Here is a 24,190-nt window from a genome sequence, read left to right on the forward strand (position 1 = left end):
TCTATTATTTTTAAAAATTTGATAATGCAAATAGATTTATCATCAAATTTATAACGGGTTCAAAGTGTTGGCTTGAAATGTCAAACGGATGAATTAGAACTTTAAACATGATTCGGGTTTTAAAATTATTTTCAAGGGCATTTTTGGAAATAATCAAAAGGTTCGGAATTTGGTACGTTGACTATTTTTCCCTCGACTTTTAAAATTTAAGTAAAAGATTGCGAACACTTTTGACATGGCAACTCTAGACCTATCAATGCTTCTAACTTTTATCAAATTTGAAATATTTGTGTAAGCATTAACTTTTCCTTCAATGGTGATCAGAACGTTGTATGGGAAGCATGTAATGCAAAACTAATGCTTAAATGAAGCAAAATATTCACGAATTTGAATGGGTTAACATGTTACTTTTTATGTTGTCATTATGACAAAGTCGAGAAGCCCCTGAAACTTATCAAAATCTTCATAGTGTAGCTCAGAAAAACATAGTTCAAGAAGAACATCCATCATTATAATTTAATATTCTCCTTTCCTTCGATGAGTGGTAAATTGATAAATATATCAATAAAGGTAACACTTATTCTGCATTTAGGCTGAAAGGTTAGAACTTAGAACTCCTATTGTATGAGAAGTCTTATTTTTGAAATTGGTTAATAACCAAAATTCTTTCAATTATACATATATGACACTGAGAATGACATTTTCAATAGAAAGAGCGTTCACGGGTACGTTTCTGCACGTGCATTTTTTTAAGTTCATTTAAAAAAAATCATTTTGTGATATAAATAAAATTAGTTTATGTACACATAGTATAGATATAAGCATATATGTAATATATTTTTTCATATATGTTATGTAATTATTTGCTTTACTTGTAATTTTATAATTTGGATCATTCCGTGTGTGATACGGGCTCTAAAACTAATATAGTATATGATGATTGGAAGATAGTTGATATATTATATGGCATGGATAATAAATGAGACCCTATATTTAAGTTTTACTTTAGCTGCCATAATTCATCCATATAATAGGAATGGATTGGAGAGGTGATTTTGATGGGTTTTATCAAAATTTATCCTAAATTATATGGGTTTGACAACTTTATAGAATGAGCTGGGAATGCTCTAAGTATACAAATTTGACCATTGTTGCAATAACTTCGGTTTGTTAATTGTTATCATAATTAATATCTGTCATTGTAATATTGAAGTTTTATATATAAGTTATTGATTTTATTTTTAATTTTTAGGGCCCATTTTTTCATTTGCCCCGAGCCCTCGAATTTTTTAGGATTTTCGGGGATGGCCCTGTGTCAGCGGCTCATGTCTGTTTATCTCCAACTTGTGCACTAGCCACATTATAAAAAAAAAACTAACATAGTTAGTGTCCAGTTAGTTTGGGAGTGCCAGAAGAAAAAAGTGAAAGTGGTTGCAAACATTTAGTTACTTGAGAGACTTATCAGTCAACAAGCGAAAGTCAAGAGTATCTAAATTCAATATCCCTAAAACGTAAGAGCATTCACATCCTATCATATATATTTTTGTGTGGCGTGTTTTGTTTTTATAATGTAAAGAGTGGTTTGGGTGTTGTGAGAGGATGGAAAATAAAACGTAATGATTTCTTTGTATATTTGAAATGTTATTGTTCATTCCCTATATTTTTTTAATACTTTTTCAAACTGGTTATGAGAGGAGGAAAAAAGAATATAATGATAATGCTATAAAAGATATTATTTAATTGAAATGAAGTGAGAAATATAATGATTTTTAATGATTTGCAATATGTGTAGTTATATTTAAAAATAAAAAAGAAACGTTAATTAAATTAAAATCAAAAATAAAATTCACGTTACCAATTGACATCAACATCAAAAGATAGATAAAAATATTTTCTCATTGAAACAAAAACAAAACATGATAAAAAAAAACATGCTAAAACCAATAACTTATAAAATATTATCTTTGGGTGACTTAATTGGAACACCAACAGACATAATTATAGCAATTTTGAAACATGGTTATCATTTAAAAATTTAAACTTGGTTACTATTCTATAAGTTTGTACACTTATAAGTTTTGTAAATACTATCATTTCTAAGGCTAAGGGTAATGGGGCTTGGTTGAGCCCCAAGTAAACCAACATCTTCATGACACGTGGCGCTGACTAGGTGTGACATTTGTCAATTTCGGGTTATTTTATACTTGTATTCTTAATGTAAACCCGACCCGTTTTGTATCCCGAACCTTTCGATATTATCAAAATGATGAATTGTATGTTAAATATTTGTTTTATAGTTGTTGGATAAAAAAATACCCTTTTCGGTTCTTAAAATTCCCCGAAAACGCTCAAAACGAACTCCAGGGACTAAAACTACCAAAATGGAGACTTGAAGGACCCATTTGTAGTTTATGCTTCTTGGGTCTATAACCAACCCATTTTCATGAAACACCCTTTATGAAAGACCCATTCAACTTACTCTATATATACACACCCATCTTCTTCATTTGTGCTTGCTCATTTCTTCATTTCTCTCTCAAATTCTTGAATTATAAGGTTGTTCTTCATAAGCTAATCTTTCATTTTAACTAACTTCTCAACACTTAAAGCTTGATGTTACAACATATATATAATATACACTCCTTGTTTACCTTCGGTCTTTCATTTCTCCGGTCTCGGCCGGTTGAAATGTCGGGCTAGTAAGGCGAGGTTACATGGAGGACTTTGTAGTCCTTGTTTATATATTTAACAAATCTAACCATATAACTTGTTATACTTGCTTAACTTCTACATATTTTAGTTTATTGTTCATATTTGTCAGGTTCCATGGTATTGGGTATGTGGTGACTAGCCTCGGTTTCATCCCGAGTTGAGAACCGAACCAAAAACCGAACTTTTGTTTAAAAGCATTATTGTTAACTTTTTGAATGTGAAACTTGAGTATTATTATTTATAAGTTATTTTACAAGTTCCATGGTAATTGGGTATGTGGTAACCATCCTCGGTCTTATTCCGAGTCAAGGACCAAACCAAAAACCGAACTTTTGTTTAAAAGCTTTATTGTTAACTTTTTGAATGTAAAACTTGAGTATTATTATTTATAAGTTATTTTACAAGTTCCATGGTAATTGGGTATGTGGTAACCATCCTCGGTCTTATTCCGAGTCAAGGACCGAACCAAAAACCGAACTAAACCGAGTTCACTCGCTTAAGACACACAAGTGTGTTTTTAGCCACCAAAACTCATATTTTTCTTCAAGATTATATTTTAAATCAATTTTAGTTAATTTCTAAACATACTTGGCATGTCGGTAACCAACTTGATCTTATAACAAGTTCGAATCGATAAGGTCGTATACTCGCTTAACGAACGTTAAGGTTCTTCACAATAGAACTACATACTTGGTTAAGTCTATTTTGATTTTATTGAGTTATCTCATAACATTTATTATTTTGGAAGTTAACTGTGAGCTTGGTCAATTATCAAGTCTCGAACCGACAAACCCGAACACTCGTTTAAACCTCGTTTTGGTATTCTTATAACCAAAGGTTTTGCAATATCGCATTTTAACCCACATTATTACTTAACATAGGTTGAGTAAAAAAAAAGAAAAAAACTAATGAATAGAATGCCGAGACCCGGTTTCGAGTAAACTTATTTTACAAAACTCGTTTTTTTTAATTTCTCAAATATTTACATTTTAAATCCTAAACTTTATTTATTTATTTTATTTGTCATGTATTTTATTTTAAACCCTTCCAAGACTACCTACTAGCACAAGACCCGTTTAATATAGGTCTTGCTCGTTAAACCGATCTCTCTGATTATTCACGACACTATCTTTCAAGTTACTTGTTAATGTGAGAACTTTTTCATCCCCCGTTTTCCATCTTTCGTTTTGGGGGTGGCATTGCATACTTATTCAAATTCAAATGATTTATACTTGAGTCTTAAACCACAACACGTATTGTATATGTTTACTTAAATAAATGCTCGATTTGGTGTTATATGCTTTACATGATTATGTGCAAATTCTTGAATGCTAAGGCGGGTAGCCTCTTGAATGCTAAGGCGGGTAGCCTCATCAAAGTATGATCATACGTTAATTCCGAGTATATATGGTATCCCCGTATAGAAAGGTGTCGTCAATGTATTCTTATTGACGATTTCATTATTGTCGTCAATGTATTCTTATTGACGTTTCTTCAATGTATTCTTATTGACGGTTTTATTCTCTAAATTTTTGCTATTATTTATTGTTTTCATATACTAGTTGTGGATTTCATACTATATACTTATTGTCCAAAACTATGAAAATTGCTCACCAACCTTCGTGTTGACAAACTCTATTTTATGCAATGTTACAGGTTTGATGTTAGCTTGATTGGATTACTTGAAGAAACTTATTATCTTGGCTTTAGGATATTAGAAAATAAAAGAACAAGTTATTTGTTTATCTATCTATTTGGCATTTTGTATGAACAATTGTTATGTTATTTATGATGATATGGATTTAAATGAGTTGTTTAAATATTGTAACTTTATAGTGTCATTGTGCAATGAGCTATCATGTCGCGCCTCGACGTTTCCGCCTTCATTGGTCGGGGTGTGACACTAAGTATGCCAACCAAGCCCCCGGACCAAGCCTCAAAGGGTGTAATAGTCCAGATGAGCCGGGGCTTGGTTGAGTTTTTTTTTAATACTATATCCTAAATAAATATTAATAATACTAAATTAAAACATTTCATTAAAACATAAATAAAAAGGAAAATAAAAACATAAATTTAAAATGCAACAACCTCTAAAAAAATACATAAAAATAGCGTTTTTAATTTTTTTCGTCAATTCCTTCCGAATACGGTCTTTTTCTTCCTCCATTATCGCTTGGTCGGATGGCGGTAGGTGGCTAAAGTCCTTGGCTAGAAATTCCAAACTCCTCATCCGGTTTCTATTATGTTTAGCTTGACCAATCGACTCGAGAACAATTGACATTCTAGCAATCTCTTTTCCGAAGTCGTGATCGGCGGTTCTTTTCCCACGTTCACTACCCGGGGGGCGGCTAGAGCCTTGCTCTTTCAAATCGCCCTCGGACAAGTTTAGGTCGAAGTTAATTCGAGTCTTCGAGCCGCTATAAGAGACGTAGGAGCCGGACTCGCTAGTTTTCATACGTTTAGCTGATTCTTTTCCGACATCCGCATCCAGAGTAACTAACATAATCCATTTCGAGCACTTCTTGAGCACGTCCCACAAGTAGTGCTCGTCAAACGTCTTCACCATCCCGTACTTCCTTAACACCTCCGCTTTCCACTCGTCGCAAGTGAATTGAAAAACTTGAAGATCATCGGACCCACTCTGTCATATTCGGTTTGCATTTCGGTTATGTAGGTTGGTAAATAATCCTACAAATTTACGAATATCGGACCACTGACCCGATATCATATTATCGGTTCTGTCCCTACTCCCCACTTGCTCATAAAACAATTCCCGAACTTTGCTCCAAAATACTCGACGTTTATAAAAGTCGGCTATAAAAAAATATCAAAACTTTAGTAAATTGCAAACAAAAACTAAAAATTTAAATTAAAAAAAATGCACCAAAAAATAATTACCCTCGTTTCGATCTTGAGATATCTCAATCCAAGCTCTAGCCAAAGCTAATTTTTCATCCTTTTTCCAAGGAGTAGACTTTCGCTTCGTCACAGCCGGTGTCGATAAACCGCCCGCTTCTCCGGTTTTATTCGTTTTCTTACCTTTGTGAGAGCGTTTTGTTGGTTTATCCGGTACCCGGTTGTGTCTCCGGAACGGAAAACTCGGGTTGTGTATCCGAGTTGAAAAAAGTCGCGTTTTGAGATGCCATTAGATCTTGAAAGGCCTCGTCAGACATGTAGTCCAACCCCTGCATCTGAAATTGAGCGTTGTAGTTGAAATTTCTCGAACCCGACATGATTTTTTAAAAAACTTTGGAAAATCAAATGAGAGGTATTAGTAGAAATATTGAGAGAAAGAGAACGAGATGGGTGTTTTTTAAAAAAAATGAATTGTGATATTTATAATAAGTTTGAATTTTTTTTTTTATTTTAATAACCCAACGGCTCTCCCCAACGGTCACCCCACGCGGACTGGCCCACGCCCCCCATCCGCGCCAACGTGATAGCGGTGTTCGCGAGCCAAGTGGCCGCGCCCCCCATCCGCGCCCCACTACCCTTAGCCTAATATGATGTAATGGTAGGAAGCCTGAGTTTCTCAGTGGAGACCTATGCTCAATTCCCACTGACAACACTTTGGGAGGGGCATGAGTAGCTGAATGAAGAAATACTAGGGTCTTTGTGATATCCAGTTTGATGCTGAGGGCGCCCGAATTTCACCACAAGTGGATATTTCAAGCGAGTAAGTTTTCTCCGAGATAACTGGGAGGCATTTAAGAACTGGGGTTCTCTTTTGTCATTAGGCACACTGTACGAAATATTTTGACAATTCTCTTTTTTTTTTTTAAATGTATGTCTTGCTGTAAATAATTTAAAAATTAAATAAGTGATATATATATATCCATTATATAACAGAGACGCCAACAACTTTGCAACCGAAACCAATGGCAACTTCTTCTCCTCCGGTGACGGACCTATCGGAACCCTGGCTTGTGGAATCCGGCTCCGCCAAGCGGCTATCCGCCACCGGAAAGCGGACGGCACACAACCTGTCCTCTTCCTCCCTCTGTAAAAAGTCCGATAGGCCTCTCATCTCCAAGCTTCCGGCCTCAATTCTAACAAGTTTTATTTCCACTCTCCACGAAGTCATTTTCGGGACCAAATTATCGGTCCTGTTTCTCGCCGTTCCGGCCGCCGTCGCCGCCAGATACTTCCGGCTGTCACAGGTCAGTCCGCCGCTCTACATTGGTGCATAATAACCCGGGTTAGGGTTTCAACTCCAACCGGTTTGAACCGGGTTTAACCATAACTAAAAGCTTCAAACTTTATTCATTTTTGTAATTTTGGAAGTAATTAAAACATTATTTCAGGGGAAAAAAATAATACTACACAACACGAATTTTTTTAATAACTATTCTTCTTCTTGTTCGAATCAGTTTATTCATTTCTGGCATCAACATGGCTGTAAAAAACTAAAAATACCACCGTCTAATTGCTGATTAACTCTATTTGGTCAAAATTGGTCAAACTTCAAAATTTTATATATAAAATTTGGTGTGTATGTATCTTTTTGGGAAATTATATATAAATTCCAATCCAACTAATCCTAATTAATCGCTAGTCCTTACACAACTATGGGTATCATACTAGGCTAATATATGCTTGTTTACATTTGGATCAAAAATATAGATAGGGTCCAAACTGGGTTGGCAAGGTTGAAACATCCAAACCAAGTACAATTAGTTTCGGGTCGGGTTGGCGTGTTCGGTTTCTAAACTGGTTTAGGGTTGCACCTCTGCATTGAACTATTGTGAAATTGATAAAATTGAGAATGAATTGTTTGCTTTTTTATTTGGTTGTTTGAAAAGTAGCCGTGGATATTTTTGATGAGTTTCGTTGGATTGATTCCCCTTGCAGAGCGTGTGAGCTTTCTAACAGAGTAAGATTTTTTTTTTCGTTTATTTAGTTATCTAAATAAATATGTAAATATATAGATTTTTAAATAATTAGTTTTTTTTTTTGATTATAAAATGCAGGCAAATTTCATTCTACACTGGTGCAACAGGTAAAAAACCAAAAAAAAAAAAAGATTATTGTTTTAATTTTTTTTAACTAATTCTTCTCTGTTTTTAAGTAATTGTGATGAGATAGAATTTGTTTAATACATACTTTTTGTGTTAGTAAATTCATTCAAACTCAATTTTTTTCTTTCTTTAAAGTCACAACTTCTCTTTCTTTAAAGTCACAACTTCCATAAGTTGTATTATTGTTGTGAGATGTTAAAAAAAACATTTAAAAGTATTTAGAATTAAATGATCTAAAATGTAACATATATATGAATCTAAGTTAGGTGATTACTTTTTTTTTTAATTAACTTGAAGCGGGAGGTAACGGTGAAGAAAAATAAATTCACAAATAATAAGCAATTTTCATGACTGTTCATTTTAAGTCAATTTGAAAAAAATTAATTACTAATAAATAAATAAAAATTCATATATGTTTCATTTCTATCACTTAATTTTAAAAAGTTAATATTTTTTTGATATGCAATCTTTTTTTTTTCTTCACAACATTGAAACAACTAATTAAAGCTAGTGACTTTAAAGATACAAAATGCTATGAGTAACTTTAGTAGAACTGAGAAACTTGATTACTATTGTGTGAAATTTTCCTTTTAAAATATTAATCACATTTTTTTTGTTATTATTATTATAAAAAAATATCTAGAGACAGCTCATCAAGTATATAAATAAAGGGAAAATTAGTTTGAATTTTTGTTAATGCTTTATATCTTTGTCAATAATTAGTTACAACAGACGTGGATAATAATGATAATAATAATGAATGTGATATGTTTTGCAGTGGGAGGACTATTAAATGCAACATGTGGGAATGCAACTGAGCTTATAATTGCAATATTTGCATTGTTACAAAATAAAATAGATGTTGTTAAATACTCTCTTTTGGGGTCAATTCTATCAAACTTACTATTGGTTCTTGGAACTTCTCTCCTTTGTGGTGGCCTTGCAAATATTTCAACAGAACAAAAATTTGACAGGGTAAAAATCCCATCTCATATTATAAATTACCATATATTAATTCATATTATTATTATTATTATTATTATTATTATTTTGTTTTTCTAACATTTATATTGATGATGAAACAGAAACAGTCAGATGTGAATATATCTCTGTTGTTAATGGCATTGTTGTGCAATATAATGCCTATGTTGTATAAATATGCTGCTGCATATGACAAAAACGTAGATGCTGACGTGGCAAATGTTTCAAAAGCTACATTATATTTGTCTAGAGCTTGTTCCGTTGTCATGCTGCTTGGTTACTCTGCTTGTCTGGCATTTCAATTGTGGACCCACAACGATATCTTTGAATCACAAGAGGTATGCTTGCTCATGAATTCGTCATTCACTTTTCTCATTAAAACTAATTAGAGGTGTTTGAAACTTTGGATGTGCGTTTTGAAATTAATTAGAGGGTGTATGGATGTGCGTTTTGAAACTGATTAATGGTGTTTGGATGTGCGCTTTGAAACTGATTAGAGAGGTGTTTGGATGCACGTTTTGAAACTAATTAAAGGGTAGAATTATGTTATAAGAAGGGGCAAATAGGTCATTTTAGTTTACCATTTTGTAGCCGGTATGTAACTAATTATCTGCAACCGATTATTTGACCCCTAGGTAATCAATTAGATAACGAGAAGCAGAAGCTGTTTATCCAAACATTAAAACAGTAACGATAATCCTTATGCATGAACCACCTTTACAGTACAACTAATTGATACAATTACATATAGGAAGATGTACTAGAGGATAACCAGGACACAAGCAAAGATGAAAGCCCTGTGATAGGACTTTGGGGTGGAATCATTTGGCTAACCGGAATGACAGCTGTCATTGCATTGCTGTCTGAATATTTAGTAGACACTATTGAGGTAATAATACATTGGTTGTTTGTTGTTAACTTTGTGGTTCTTATTTATATTATTTTTTGAATTTTATTTATTATTAAACAGGTTGCTTCAACTTCATGGGGGGTGCCATTGAGCTTCATTAGTATCATCTTGCTACCAATTGTAGGAAATGCAGCTGAACATGCTGGTGCCATTATCTTTGCTTTTAAGAATAAGCTGGTATTAATTATTAAAATAATATATTAGTATTAATTATTAAAATATAAAATAATGTATTAATATATGAGTTTTATGAATGCAGGATATAACTTTGGGGGTGGCACTTGGGTCTGCTACTCAAATTGCTGTTTTTGTGGTGAGTTTTTGTTATTTTTTCCTTTCAGGGTGTTTTTTTTTAAATTTTGTCTAGCCAATAAAGTACACTCATTTTTTGGGACATGATAACCCGTTAAGGAAAACTAACGGGCCCCACTCAGTTGGGCGGGTGGCCTTTAAGGGGGGTTAAGGCAGGTAACTAGTGGAAGCTGCATTCGAACCCCTCTTCTAGAAGGGTATAGAGCTTACCGCTGCTAGGTTTGTAAACGAACACGAACGCAACATGTTTTTATTTGTTCTTTTATCTTTAACTGAACAAACGATTGAATGGGAACAATTAAACAATCATGTTTCTTGTTTGTGTTTGTTCTAGAAAATGAATATGTTCATGTTCGTTTTGCTCGTTGGTTATAAATGAATGGTTCATGGTTGTAAACAAACAACATAATTGAACATAGATGAATGAAATCATCATCATCATCATCATCATCATCGTACTCAGTATATCCCACCAATAGCAAAGCTATGGTAGGGTCTGAGGAGGGTAAGATGTAGGCAGCCTTACCTCTACCCCATAGGGATAGAGAGGCTGCTTCCGGTGAGATCCCCGGCTCGATAGTAGTTTTGCATCAAGCCTTAGACATAAGGCACATAGCACTCAATCATCGGGACACCGGCTGATCGGTGCATGTACCCTTATCTTTCAGCTATCAACGCCACTACATGATGCCTGATTAACCGTCCGTCACTTTTAACGTTATTTTCACGAGATTAGTAAAATAACGTCAAAATTAGTGCAATTTCACTTTTGCCCACCCGAGGGTTCACACATATATACATCATATGTGCGCACCGCAAGCAGGGCTACATAGATGAATGAAATAAAACTAGTTAAATGTAATGCGAAGAACAATGTGTTGGGCCTAAAAAGTTGTTGACACTATACTAAGTTGTAATGGGCAAAAAAAACAGACATAAATAATTGAACATAAACGAATTTAAATGAACAAATGCTCATGAACATAAATGAATGAACAAGACATGTGTTCACTTTCATTCATTGAACTAAATAAACAAAGGCATTTGTTCATTAAATAAACAAAGATAAATGAACTTCATGCCGAACTGTTAACGAACTGTTCAGTGAACATTCGGTTCAATTATAGGCTTAACCACTGCACCACCCCTTGAAGGTTGAGCGTTTATATGTACTTATGATATGCAACTTATTTCAAGAAATGCTATTTTAATCATATTTTAATATGATTTAGGTCCCGTTTAGTGTAATAGTTGCTTGGATAATCAATATCGACATGGATCTTGATTTTAATCTTCTTGAAACCGGATCGCTTTCTTTAGGAATTATAGTTACCGCTTTCACATTGCATGTAATACTTTCTTTCTCTTAATAATCTATATACTTTTTATACAATTTATTCAATCTGAATATATACTAAATAAATATAATTTCAGGATGGAACTTCTCACTACCTTAAAGGTGTGATTCTTTTGTTATGTTACATAATTATTGGGACAAGTTTTTTAATTACTGGTTTGCCATTTGGTAAGTTCTTAAAACACAACTTCTAATCTTTATTCAGTTTTTATATTCTTAATGTCGACCAGATATTAATTTGTTTCTTGATATTTTTTTGCTAGACAACAAGAACTACAATATGAGTTTGGCACCTCAACCATAAAAACTATAGATTTTTAGAGTCGAAAGGCCAGGTAATTTTGTTTGTTGATGTGATATTAAAATAGTTATTTTGAGCCGTTTACTTGTAAATTATTTGGATTATGCTTTATTTTTAATTTTTAACAGGCCATATTGCCACTAGAATAAGAGTTTTATCGCCAACAAAAATTCGTGTCTAATTTTAGATGTTACTTTTTTGCAGGGATTTAGTTTCTAGGGAGATAAATTTACATGCTTGAAGATTAAGATGCATTATTTAACTGTTATTCTTTGACTGGGTTTAAAGGAAATATCATTGCAGTTGATATACAGGCTTGTACCGTACAAGTTCTGAAGCTGTTCTGGAAAGTGAAAAGCACCACTCTAACATGTATGCTTTAGTGATATGTGATTATTTATAAGACCAAAAGTATTCTGAACTGATAGAACTTGTAATAATCATTATAACACTCCCCATGGGACATATGATTTGTCATCATACACTCTTAGCAGTATACATCAGAATGCGATTAAATCGGTATATTAAATAAACCGATACTACAAGGTCGATTATGCTGACTTATTAAAAATTTTACGAAGGAAACTCAACGGGGCAAACTTAGTCAAAGAAAAAGCGCATTGTGTAAAAGGTTGCCTCTCAAATTAATTCCCTTCTTTCTGCGCAGTCCAATATGCTGTGTCAAATGCTTAGTTTTAGAGGGAAGGGGCACCCATATGGGTAGGGTGTATGGCTTTCAACCCGCATGGTAACACCACCCTACCCCATCTTCATTCTATAGCAAAGGTTTGCCACACAAAATTGATTCATTGTTAACCATTGAATAATTAAAATGAATTAATAAAGTTTTAGGGTACTTGTGGGTTGGCGTTGCCAGCAACTTTGTGGTTTGTGGGTAATTAAGGTTAGAAGTGAGGTGGCAGTACATAATTGATTGTTGCATGGGTAATACCCATGAGTGCCCCTCCCCCTCTTATCTGGACAGCATCGATTATTTTTTCCTTTCTGTATATGATATGTTCTGAAAAAAATTGGTGATATATTTTGTTCTCTCACCATTGATGTAGTCTTGTCGCTTTTGATTTAGTCTTCTGTGTTTGAGTTATGCAAGTTGTGTTGCGTTCATATGTAACGAGTCTAATCTAAGTATGTTGATACCGAGGTTGATGGTTGGTGAGCTGAAGACACAGAACGCTAATAACAAGTTCTTGTTGATGAATTGGTAGTTGTTGAAGATTGTGCAAATAAGAGTTACTGATCCATAGACTGAAAAGAAACAACTATTTGATATTGATGGAGATCACTACGTGCGCATGGAAGTTCCTAGTCGTAAGTGTTTCCGTTGATGGAAACAGTTAGTGCTCATGATAGGTCCAGAAAAACATCACTAGCCGTAATAATGTTAGTGGTAAAGAAGGCTGATGTTGAAGATCTAAGCTCCTTATGGGATGATGAAGATCAAATGCCGAGCACGATCAAGTAGATACCGTTAGAGACTATTTAGAGAACCTACCTAGAATTAGTTTTGGATTGTGTATACATTCAATGTAGAAACAACCATTAGAGCTATTAATTGTATTTTGTGATTCTTAATATTTTCGTTCTTTTATTCTTACTTTTGATCAACACAATATAATTGATTAATCAATCTAAAAGACTGATGTTGTGGATCAATTGTTTTCATAATTAAAGAGCAAGTTATGAGCTAGTTATATGTTGGCCCCGTTATGTTTTGTTGCGTAATTAAAACATTGATGAAAAAGTTTCTACTCAAACACCTTAGAAGATCAGTGCCCATCAATAAATCTAAATAAGGTGAAAAGAGTATACCATGGCTTTATTATTATTATTATTATTATTATAAAGAAGATTAAATGTTTGAAAACCCCATGAGGGGAGCTTAATTAGAAGAGAACGAGTAGAGCTAATCTAGCCTCACTTTAGAGGAGCTAAAACAATTTGGACTCTCTTTATGTAACCTTTTTTATTTGAAAATTTATATATTTTAGGTTAAGCATATTTGGTATTTTAACGAGTCAAATCGCTTGCAAGCTACTTCAGTTTGGATTGATAAAAAGCTTGAAACAAGCTGAGATGAGCCCGAGCCTCAAATAAAGATCATTTAATTATCAAACCCTAACTTTGTGTAATTTTCATTGTTTTTACTTCTTTTGGCACTCCACAGCCGAGCTCGAGTTGAACTTTAGCTCGTTTCCAACCGAGCTAGGCACGCTTAAAGTTTTTCTCTAAATATAAAAATTATTATTATTATAAAGCATATATAAATAGTTAAATAGTAAACTAGCTAAGCCTGAGCGCCAAACTCGAGCTCTGATAAGTTAAAACGAGCCGAGCCTCAGGCGGGCCGGTAATGGACTAATGGGCCTAAACATAAAATAACATAACATCCAACCCTTACTCCGGCAACCAAACCACCGTCGCCTTCATCTCGCTCAACTCACGGTACGCTCTCACACACACATACACACATATATGTATAGCTCTCTTAATTTCATTTCATTTGTGGGTATACTTAGGGGTTTTATTTACCATGTAGAGACGTTTGATGGGTCGATTTCGGTTATTAAAATGAAACAAACTGGAATCGCTAATTTGTATGTAAACATTTTCATTTGCTGTTTGTATTTGCCCTATTTGTATCGGTTTGTGCTATCTATCAAACTGGGTTTAGGTCTATTGTATGTCGTATTATCACATAAAACAAGAATGCACACCAACTGTTCGACCATATGTCTTCATCTTCAAATCCTGCTTTTCGGACCCGCATTTAAAGTTTATAAACTTTAGGGCTATTTGTAACTGCAATGTGGATTCTGATTGTTGATTGGTGGGAGATATGTTTTATTTTTCATTTACTGTGTTTATGTGCAGGGGTTTTCTACGATTTTGTTTTTCGGGTTTCAGAGTTTTAAATTTAGACATGGAACCCGACCTAAATCTCACACGGTTTTTTCGGATTCGGCTTTTATTGGTTCGGGTTAAACAAAAAAAACTTGGTTAACAGAAAAACAAGATATACCATAATTGATTAAACGATACTCGAACAAACAGAAAAGTGAAAAGCAATATACCATAATCAACTTGATTGAACCTACTAATCGATTCAACAGTCTCAAAATAATTTAAACCATACTTGGTTCAACTAAATATATTATAATCCGTTAAACCATACTTGATTAAACAGTTAAGTCCAGCAAAATGTACCATAATCAAACTCGAACTTGATTAAATCTATTAATTGATCAAATAGGGTATACGATAATCGAACTTGTTAATGAATCAGCCTAAAAAATTATAATCGATTATACAGAGTGTACCATAATCAAACTTGATTGAACCTACTAACAATATTATGTTTAAAAAAAAAAAGTTCATTCGGGTTGACCCGAAACCCATTAATCAGACACAAAAATTAACCCGAATTACTTTGGTTTGGGTTTTTCAGGTCGGGTTAGTTCAGGCCCGGGTTCGGGTTTTCTCTGGTTGGGTTTCAGTTAAAGGTGACAGCTCTAATTATGTGCATCAAGTTAACTACTCTGCTCTATGAAAATTGCAACAATATAATTTAGTCTACATGATGCTTGTGGACCAATTGAAATTAGGAGAAATCATGAAATAGTAACCTTGTTCTATTTAATTCGTTTAGCTTCAAAAACCACTGAGCGTTCAATGTTGTTCAGTTAGTTATTGTGAAAATTCCCATATTTATTTAAACCGAGTGACCAAAATAGAACAATTATGAAGCTTTGTTACTATTCATTAACGTTTGTATCACAGATATAATCTCTAAATAGTAACCAAGTTTCATAACCGTTCCATTTATGCCCCTTATGTTAACCTTTCTTAAAAATTTTCAAAATAATCTAACAATATTGAAGCCTGACTTAAGGAAATGTGACATAATGTGATATTTTCCCATGTCAAATATTATCATTAATTAGTAACAGTGGGACTGCAAATAGGTAATTTGTAATCCAAATGTACTAAATGTTTAGATCTTGTGTATTAGAGATTTCAAAAGATGAGCTTAAGAACCATGTTGGCGCAAGCAGCAGTTAGAGGAGTAACAGAAGTAAGGGCCCATATATTTGGTCATATTATTAACCCAACTGGTCAACGGTCAGCCCACAAGATTTTACGCAAGAAATTTATTGGTGAAAAAGTTGCATCATGGTATCCAGATGATGTCCTAAAAGAGGATCCCGCCATTGTGCAACGCAAAGAACAAGAGTAATATTCTCTCTCTCTCTCTCTCTCTAAACTTGGTTTTAATATGTTTATATACATGTAGAGGTAGAAATTTTGAGTAGTGCTGCTAAACGGGTCGTGTACGTGGGTTGGTGGGTCGAACATGGCATGAACTTGAAAATCGTGTCACAAAGTTCAACACCACATGTGTATTCGTGGGCTGAGACGGGCCGTTTAACCCGAAACAGATATTTGTTTTATACTTTTTTTACATATTGTTAATTTAAACGTTTAAAATTACATATTGTTTATTGTTTAAAGTGATTATGTATAAACTATACAATTTTGTTTTTAGTATTTTATCTTTGGCGTAAAAGTACTCTGATAATTTATAAAACGCGTTTTGAAAAACCAAAAGAATAAATAAATGGGTCAAACGGGTCAATCTGGAATCTGTTGGATTGACATGAACACAATCTGTTTAGCTAAATGCTTTAGCGGGCTCAACCCGAAACTGACTCGAACTTGTTTAAACAAGCCGAAACTCTCGAATTTTGTGTTTGGTTCGTGTCGTTTCACCCATGATATGGTTTATTTGAGATGTCATATGTTTTGATCTCAAGCAGGTCAAATGGTTAAACGGGTTGACCAACCCGTTATGACCAGTTTCTCAACCCTCCCGATCTACCTTGTGAAACCTTTTAAGCTGAAATTTTTTCTTCATGATTAATTGGCTATGCGTGTTGTTGAATACCAACTGTTTTTATCACTTTTATGAAGGTAGTAAGCAGTTAAGCACACAAATGAGTATTTTGTCATTTAAATAACTCCTTCCTACATATATATTATCGAATATCAATATGGTTTGCAAATTTTGGAATGATGGGACTCACAAAATTTACAAAATCGGGTAATGGGTCAAAATGGTTTTGGTCAAAACAAATGATTTTATTGGAAGCTAAACCGGGCCAAGTGAGGGTAATTTTCTACCTACAGTTCCTTTAAAGTTTTATTGAATAGTTAATGCATTAAGTATGCTTACAAAACCCATATTTAAAAAAAATATTAATCTAGTTCTTTAATAAACGGATTTAAATGGTCTTAGCATTTTATTTATATTTGGGTGACTTCTTTTTTTTATTTTCCCATTTGACCCGAAAAAATAAAATATGATCAATAAATTGACTTAATGAAAGGTAAGTTACCTCCTTTAAGAATAATGAAGGGAAGATATTAAATCCAAACTTCATTATGTTAATTTACTTTGTGCTATTTAGAGTTTTCTTTAGCAAGTTATATTATTTCATTTCTCAAAGTTGCAAATAACTATAAGTGCAGTCAAATTTTGAATCAAACTTAATATTTTACGGACGTTTTGCAGGCGTTTATCGAAACTTGAAATGTTGAAGCGTCGTGGGAAGGGACCGCCAAAGAAGGGGCATGGAAAGAAGGCAGCTAAACGTAAAGACAAAGAAGGGGCAAAGAAAGACAAAGAAGGAGCAAAGAAAGCGTAGTAAATAAATATCTATCAATGTCTGCCTGCTGTTTCAAGTTTCTTTTGACCTACAAAACTTAAGAAGGCTGTATTTTTCATGTTGTTGGATCTTGTTTATGATAACATAGAGCTATTGATTTTTAGCCCTGCTTGCGGTGCGCCCATATGATGTATATATGTGTGAACCCTCGGGTGGGCAAAAGTGAAATTGCACTAATTTTGACGTTATTTTACTAATCTCGTGAAAATAACGTTAAAAGTGACGGACGGTTAATCAGGCATCATATAGTGGCGTTGATAGCCGAAAGACAAGGGTACATGCACCGATCAGCCGGTGTCCCGATGATTGAGTGCTATGTGCCTTATGTCCAAGGCTTGATGCAAAACTACTATCGAGCCGGGGGTCTCACTGGAAGCAGCCTCTCTGTCCTTATGGGGTAGAGGTAAGGCTGTTTACATCTTACCCTTCTCAGACCCTGCTATAGCTTTGCTATTGGTGGGATATACTGAGTACGATGATGATGATGATGATGATGAGAGCTATTGATTTTGGATAATGTGTTTGTTAAGTGCTCAATGAATACTGTGTTTACAAGCACGGGTGGACTTAAGAATGTCTATCGTCTCAAGCCTTTCGGGTCTAGTCTGGTCACGTATAAATACAAATGTTATTATAACACGGAGTAAACTCTTCAAAAACCAATACAAAGATTGCTATCATTGAAATTAAATCCCTTTAGAAAATACATTTGGAAAAATACTATAAAAAGGATGCTCCTTTAAAAACGGTTTCAATCTCGTTAAGAGGTAATTTTGTAGGCGTTGGGTTTAATTTTGGACGTGATTCGGTGCAATTCGATGTAAAACCAAAATATGAAACATCTTGGCCTAACAAATTCATATGAGTCACACAAAACTGAAATTGACCCGACTTGAAATTCCCAAGAGCTACCCATGCTGTACTTGTCTAGACTCCAGTCATCTATTTAGATTTTATAATAATTTCGGATTTTACCCAACTTCAACCTAGAATGCACACTATCAAATATATTATGATTTTGAGCATCATAAATTTCAAGGGTTTTGCTGCTTCTCTTAAAAATAATAAAAATATAAAATGAAACCTACGTTTTTAGGACCGGTAATACACATGGACCAAAGGAGCATTACTCTAACGGTACCCCGGTGACTTTCTTTAGTGATTAGTTGGTTTGAGCCTCGCTCATTACCAAAAGTCGTGTTCGAGCCAAAAATTTTTACCATAGTAAACATTTAGGTAGTGGATTTCCCCTGGAATTGGTGGCGGGCCACCGTTGTCGCCAGCGCCGTCTCCTAAAATCGCTTTTTGACCCAATGCGAGTTCAAATTTGAGATTTAAGTAAAATATAAATTTGATAACTTATATATAAAAAGTAAATGATACGATTATAATTGCAATTTCAATAAACAAACATAAATATTGTAGCAAAATAATCTAATTTGGTGTTATTGTTTATGATTCAGGCATGCACTTATTGAATTACTGTCTATGATTTGCATTATAAAGGTGATAATTTGATTATAAGTTTGATTTTTGAATTGGCTGGTGGTGTTAAAGTTTAAATATATATTTTTTTAAAAATTTTCAGGCCTACCGAGATGATCAGGACAAGACTGATCAACCTTTTTGCCTCCCCATCCAAGTCGGGCATGGTCTTGGACGAGTTTTTTGAAATGACTTATTTGTTTACTTTTTGAAAAAACAAATAAGTCAATAAAATGTTTTAAAAAGCTCTATTTTAAAAGCTATTAGGTATGACTTTTGCTTTTTCAAAAAACAAATAAATAATTTTTAAAAGCTCACATAAATGTCATGCTCTTACTTTGATGGGATGATGATAAGATGGTTAAACTGTGAAATAGAAGGTCAGATCAAACTATACAGTATAAAAAAAATAAAAGCTCACCCAAACACCTTGAGTGGCCGAACTCATTAAAAAAAGTTAACAAATAAGTTAGAGACTACACGAAAACGGTTTAACATTTGAGTTTGATGGTTTGAGCTGATTTAGTTAATTATTATGTTCTAAAAATATAGGCTGCTAGTTGGTTGATAGAATAGAATAGAATAGAATAGAATGTTGTGCTGATTCATTCCTAGGAAGATAGGATAAAAGATGGCAGTGAAAGTGAAATCAATCTTCATATACCCGATCAAATCCTGCAGGGGCATCTCTGTTTCTCGAGCATCACTCTCTTCCACAGGTACCTCATTCACTCTTCCCTATATATATTTATCAAACCTTAACCTTAGGGAGGATTCATTCATTAACAAACTAACAAACAGGGTTTAGATGGGACAGACAGTGGCTTGTTGTCAACTCCAAAGGCAGAGCCAAAGTTGGCTTTAGTTCAAGTGGAGTTGCCTCAGGATGCTTTTGCTGTTGCTTGGCAGCCAAACAACACATCTTACTTAGGTTATTAATTATTAATAACAACAACAATCTCTCTCTCTGTCATGTTTCTTGTCGGGTCGAGTTACACGACCCATTTATTTTTTTTTTTTGTCAAAAACATCAACTCTAACCTGCACACTATTAAAAATGGGTTAAATGGGTCATGTGACCTGTATACGACCCATTTAACCCATTTGTTTAAATGTGTCAAACAGGTTATATGCTCCTGCCAGTAATTTGGATATAAAAAGAGTTTTAATTTTTGGATTAGGGTTCTGAAGTTGACATTCTTTACATTCAAGACTCAGGATTTATTAAAATCAAATTAATGAATACAAACTTAAACGGGCTCACGGCTCAACCCAGACATGACCCAGTTTCTAAACGGGCCAACCGGAACATGACCCGTTTTTAAACGTGTTAATCCAAACATGACCCTGTTTTAAATGGGTCAACCCGATCATGACCCGCTTTTAAACGTGTCAACCCAAACATGACCCTGTTTATAAATGGGTCAACCCGGGCATGATCCATTTTCTAAAGGGCCAACCCGAACACGATCTACTTTTAATAAGGGTCGTAGTGGTCAACTCAAAACATGATTATTTTCATGTTGTGCCAGAAATTGCTGCCCCTAATGACATAACCTTGGATTGGACTTAGCATTTGGGTGATTGGGCTTGGGTTTTGGTAGAGCCTGATCTCTGGCCCACAGTCCAATCAACGAAAAGAGTGAAATGTGGGCCACATCAGGCTCAACGGGCAAAGCCCAACTAAGCCCAATTCAGGGTCAGATCATCAGTTTTCTATTTGTTTAATTTAATATGAGTTTAATGTTACATTTTTTTTATCTCTACACAATAATTAGTTATAAGAGCACCTGGGATGGATGAGCTAAAGGTCTCATTATGTGCACCATCTCAAACATGTGATGGTGTCTCGGTTTGGGAATGGTCAGGATCGGCTTTAGATGAGGGAGACGAAGCATCTAAATGGTTCACTAATTTTCTTGGTAAACCAAGTCGGTTAGTCCGTTTTAACGAAGGTAATAATAATCTATTTATTAATCATTTATATGATTCAGGTTATGTTTTATCTCTAACGTTTCAGACAAATATCATGAAACGGGTCAAATATAAAAAACAAAAGGGTCAAACATGTTGATAGCTCAATTAGGCTTGTAAGTGAACCGAACGAACATGAATGGAGCATGCTTGTGTTCGTTTGTTTAACTATAATCGAACGAAGATCAAACACGAAATATTAAATGAACAAGGTTTTCTTGTTCATATTTGTCTATGTTCGTTCGTTTATAATATAAACGAACCGTTCACATGCATAAACAAATGAACATAACTTGGCTAAAACTAGTTAAAAGTAATATGAAGAGAAATGTGTTATTAAAACTATACTAAATTGTAACGGGCCAGAAAATTTTAAATGAAGATTATTAACGAAAGAACTTAAAAAAACGTAAGTTAATGAACATTAATGAACAAACACAAATTTAAATGAATGAACGTAAACTAACATTCATGGACATAAATGAACAACGAGAAATGTGTTTTATGTTCGATTGCTTGTTCGTTTAACCAAACGAACAATTTTTTTGTCCATGTTCGTTCGTTTTTAAATAGACAAGCATAAACGAACTTCCTGCCGAACGGCTCGCAAATTGTTTACTGAATGTTAAGTTCATTTACAGGTCTGACCTCAATTGTATATTGGAAATAAGATTATCAGTGAATTTATATAAGTTTCCAAATCATAGACCCACTAAATTTATAATGGTAGCACTAAAGTATATCTATACAGAGTTGGAGACTAGACCCGTGGAACCAAGTTATGCACCGGGATATAGAATTATGTTTTCTGATGGAGCTCCATTTCTTTTAGTGTCACAGGTTTGTTCTTAAGCTTGTTTTAGTATCAATTATTTGTAAATAATTATTAATTTTTTTATTGTGTTTTTGGCAGGGATCTCTAGATTCGTTGAATGAACGTCTGAAGGAACCCGTACCAATAAACCGTTTTAGACCAAAGCATGTAACTGAGTAACTCTATCTACAACCTTTAGTTTGTTTTAAGGCTTGGGGATAGTTATATATATAGATTATCAATTCAATAGTTTAGCTTTTTTAATCGTGTTTACCATCTTTACTAGTTATAAAACATAAAAAACAGACATTTTTAACATGCACCCGTTTACTCATTTATTAAACCGGCTGAAGTATATAATCTTACAGAGTTCAAAAAGTCATGCATAGCAATTTATCGGCTCATAAGAATCAAAACTTTGTTTTTAGTAGGATTGGGTTTGCTATCCAAAAGGGGGTTGCGGCGCAGCTTGTTGCCCGCTTACCTGCCACTTCATTGTAAAACAGATATCAAAAGTCAAACAGTAGTAAGTAAAAAGTCAAAGACAACATTGTTCATGAATATTATTTTCACATAATTTGGGACTTTGTTTACAAATTTCAGCATTTTGGTTGACGGGTGTGAACCGTTTTCTGAGGACCTATGGAAGGAGATTAAAATTGAAAGTTTAACATTTAGTGGCATAAAGCTTTGCTCCCGATGTAAGGTAAAAGAGTATACCTGTTTTTTTCATTGTTAATTGTTAGTTATCTTCATAAAGCAATAGCTGCCCGTTAACAAAACTGGCAAATTGGGTAAAAAGATAACTAACTTTGATAGATTTCTTTTTTTTTCCTGAGGTTACCAATCTTGATTTAAAGTAATCTGACCCGTTTACTGGTCAAAGTGATGCCGTGTCAGATCAAGTGACTTTTTCTGACCAGACCCCTAAAGCTGTTAACTTACTAGATTGCCATGAATCAGAATTTTGAAACTTTGATTACATTTTGAGTTAAGGTTGCATGAAATCTTGGTTTAAGGTAGTCTGACCTGTTTTAAGGGTCAAAATGATGACGTGGCAGACCAAGTTTGACTTTTTCTTGACCTGAGCTTAAAACCCGTTAACTTAAAAGATTTCCATGAATAAAAAAAATGAAACTTTGGTGTTTCTACGCAGCCATAAAGAACGATCGAAGTTTCAAACATTTTGATTTAAGGTAGCACAGATTTTTAAAAATCTTGATTTAAAGTAGTCTGACTCATTTACCAGTCAAAATGATGGCTTGGCAGACCAGTTTGACTTTTTTTGACTTTATGCCTAAAACCCTTTTAACTTGGAAGATTGCCATGGATCAAAATATTGAAACTTTGATGTTTTTATGTTGCCATAAAGAACCTTCAAAATTTCAAACATTTTGATTTAAGGTAACACCAGGTTTCAATATCTTGATTTAAAGAGATGAACTGATAGGTTGCAATAACTTTTATTGATTGAAAGAGAATACATAGGAGCTCATTATAAAGAGCTAAATATTACAATCTGGACCCTCTAGAATTATAAACATAAATTACTTAGTCTAACATAAAGTAATTTGACCCGTTTATGGGTCAAAATGATGACATGGCTGACCAAGTTTGACTTTTTCCATGCTAAAGAAGTTGATTACTTGAAATAGATATTTGATCAAACTTGGTGACCTTTTTATGTGATTTTCTTTAATATAATCAACATTTTATTCATACTTCTTACAAAATTTCTGCTAAATGTTTTTCAGGTACCGACAATTGACCAAGAAACTGCAGTTTCAGGTTCTGAACCGACTGAAACTCTTGTGAAGTTTCGATTAGGAAAACTCTTGTGTCCCGGCAAAAAGGGGCAAGGGATGGTGAAGTTCTTCCCTTCTAACATCTACAACTAAAAATGATTTGATTTTATTCATTTTAACATTAATTATGATTATGGACATTTGCAGGTGTTCTTTGGACAAAATATGGTATGCCATGAATACCATTATTCGCGTGAAGAAAATGGAAAGATAACTAAAGTGGGAGATCCTGTCTGTATTCTCAAGACTTTCTCATCATATGATGAGACATCAACCTAAAACTGTTATTTGCAAGTTATGCAATCTACAATAATATTAGTGATCTTGAAAACTTTGTAAGCACCTGGTGGTGGAAATAATTGGCATCTAATGCACCATATTTGGTTGATACATAATACATTATTGTAGGATTGTAGTGCTTGATACATCATTGCAGGACCAAAATCCTCAGTTTCTCGTAAGTAATTTTGGTTTTAAGATTAGAAAAACAAACCTAAAATAGGTATATAAAGTCTGAAAAAAACCATAAAAAGTTAATAGTTAGTTTGTAGTTCTGATGGGTCCTTCAGGAAAAAAGTTCGTAGTTCCTGATGACTTCGAAAAAATCTTTTTCATGCATGCCTTTGGGGCGTGGACACGAATGACGGACCAAAATCCTCGAAGCTCTCGCAAGCTTAGTTTTACTCTGGGCACAATGACCAATTTTAGTTTACTAGATTAAATTGCATGTTGCTTATTATTCTGTCATTCTGTGGTTTAATATGAAAATAAACCAGA

At 34.0% G+C, this 24,190-nt stretch overlaps 2 protein-coding genes and 1 pseudogene across 3 annotated transcripts; all 3 read left to right on the forward strand.

Moving 5' to 3' along the window:
- The first annotated feature begins 6,590 nt into the window (after positions 1-6,590).
- Positions 6,591-11,661, forward strand: LOC143613997 (vacuolar cation/proton exchanger 3-like). The gene is made up of 11 exons (XM_077087561.1): positions 6,591-6,872; positions 7,518-7,585; positions 7,683-7,711; positions 8,509-8,705; positions 8,816-9,049; positions 9,463-9,600; positions 9,682-9,798; positions 9,881-9,934; positions 11,166-11,282; positions 11,368-11,458; positions 11,554-11,661. The coding sequence occupies exons 1-11, from the start codon at positions 6,591-6,593 to the stop codon at positions 11,592-11,594; spliced, it is 1,368 nt and encodes a 455-aa protein (XP_076943676.1). The 3' UTR covers positions 11,595-11,661.
- A 3,970-nt stretch (positions 11,662-15,631) lies between these two features.
- LOC143613996 (small ribosomal subunit protein mS33-like) lies at positions 15,632-17,314 on the forward strand. The gene is made up of 2 exons (XM_077087560.1): positions 15,632-15,842; positions 17,182-17,314. The coding sequence occupies exons 1-2, from the start codon at positions 15,634-15,636 to the stop codon at positions 17,312-17,314; spliced, it is 342 nt and encodes a 113-aa protein (XP_076943675.1). The 5' UTR covers positions 15,632-15,633.
- Positions 17,315-19,435: 2,121 nt separating this feature from the next.
- LOC143613990 (uncharacterized) lies at positions 19,436-23,692 on the forward strand (annotated as a pseudogene). Its single transcript, XR_013150221.1, has 8 exons — positions 19,436-19,539; positions 19,622-19,751; positions 20,599-20,775; positions 21,546-21,634; positions 21,708-21,772; positions 22,212-22,314; positions 23,363-23,473; positions 23,561-23,692. The product of XR_013150221.1 is annotated as an uncharacterized LOC143613990 (transcript).
- The last annotated feature ends 498 nt before the right edge of the window (positions 23,693-24,190 follow it).

The sequence above is a fragment of the Bidens hawaiensis genome, unplaced genomic scaffold (assembly GCF_021521415.1).
Source record: "Bidens hawaiensis isolate Kalapana, Puna unplaced genomic scaffold, B.hawaiensis_p1.1 tig00038602_1, whole genome shotgun sequence".
Classification (NCBI taxonomy): Eukaryota; Viridiplantae; Streptophyta; class Magnoliopsida; order Asterales; family Asteraceae; genus Bidens; species Bidens hawaiensis.

Excerpts from the sequence above, each read along its gene's own strand:
- LOC143613996 (XM_077087560.1), top strand. The coding sequence starts at position 15,634 with ATGAGCTTAAGAACCATGTTGGCGCAAGCAGCAGTTAGAGGAGTAACA. Across the intron at positions 15,843-17,181 it reads GTGCAACGCAAAGAACAAGA|GCGTTTATCGAAACTTGAAA; the intron begins GTAATATTCTCT and ends GACGTTTTGCAG.
- LOC143613997 (XM_077087561.1), top strand. The coding sequence starts at position 6,591 with ATGGCAACTTCTTCTCCTCCGGTGACGGACCTATCGGAACCCTGGCTT. Across the intron at positions 8,706-8,815 it reads CAGAACAAAAATTTGACAGG|AAACAGTCAGATGTGAATAT; the intron begins GTAAAAATCCCA and ends ATGATGAAACAG. Across the intron at positions 9,935-11,165 it reads CTCAAATTGCTGTTTTTGTG|GTCCCGTTTAGTGTAATAGT; the intron begins GTGAGTTTTTGT and ends AATATGATTTAG.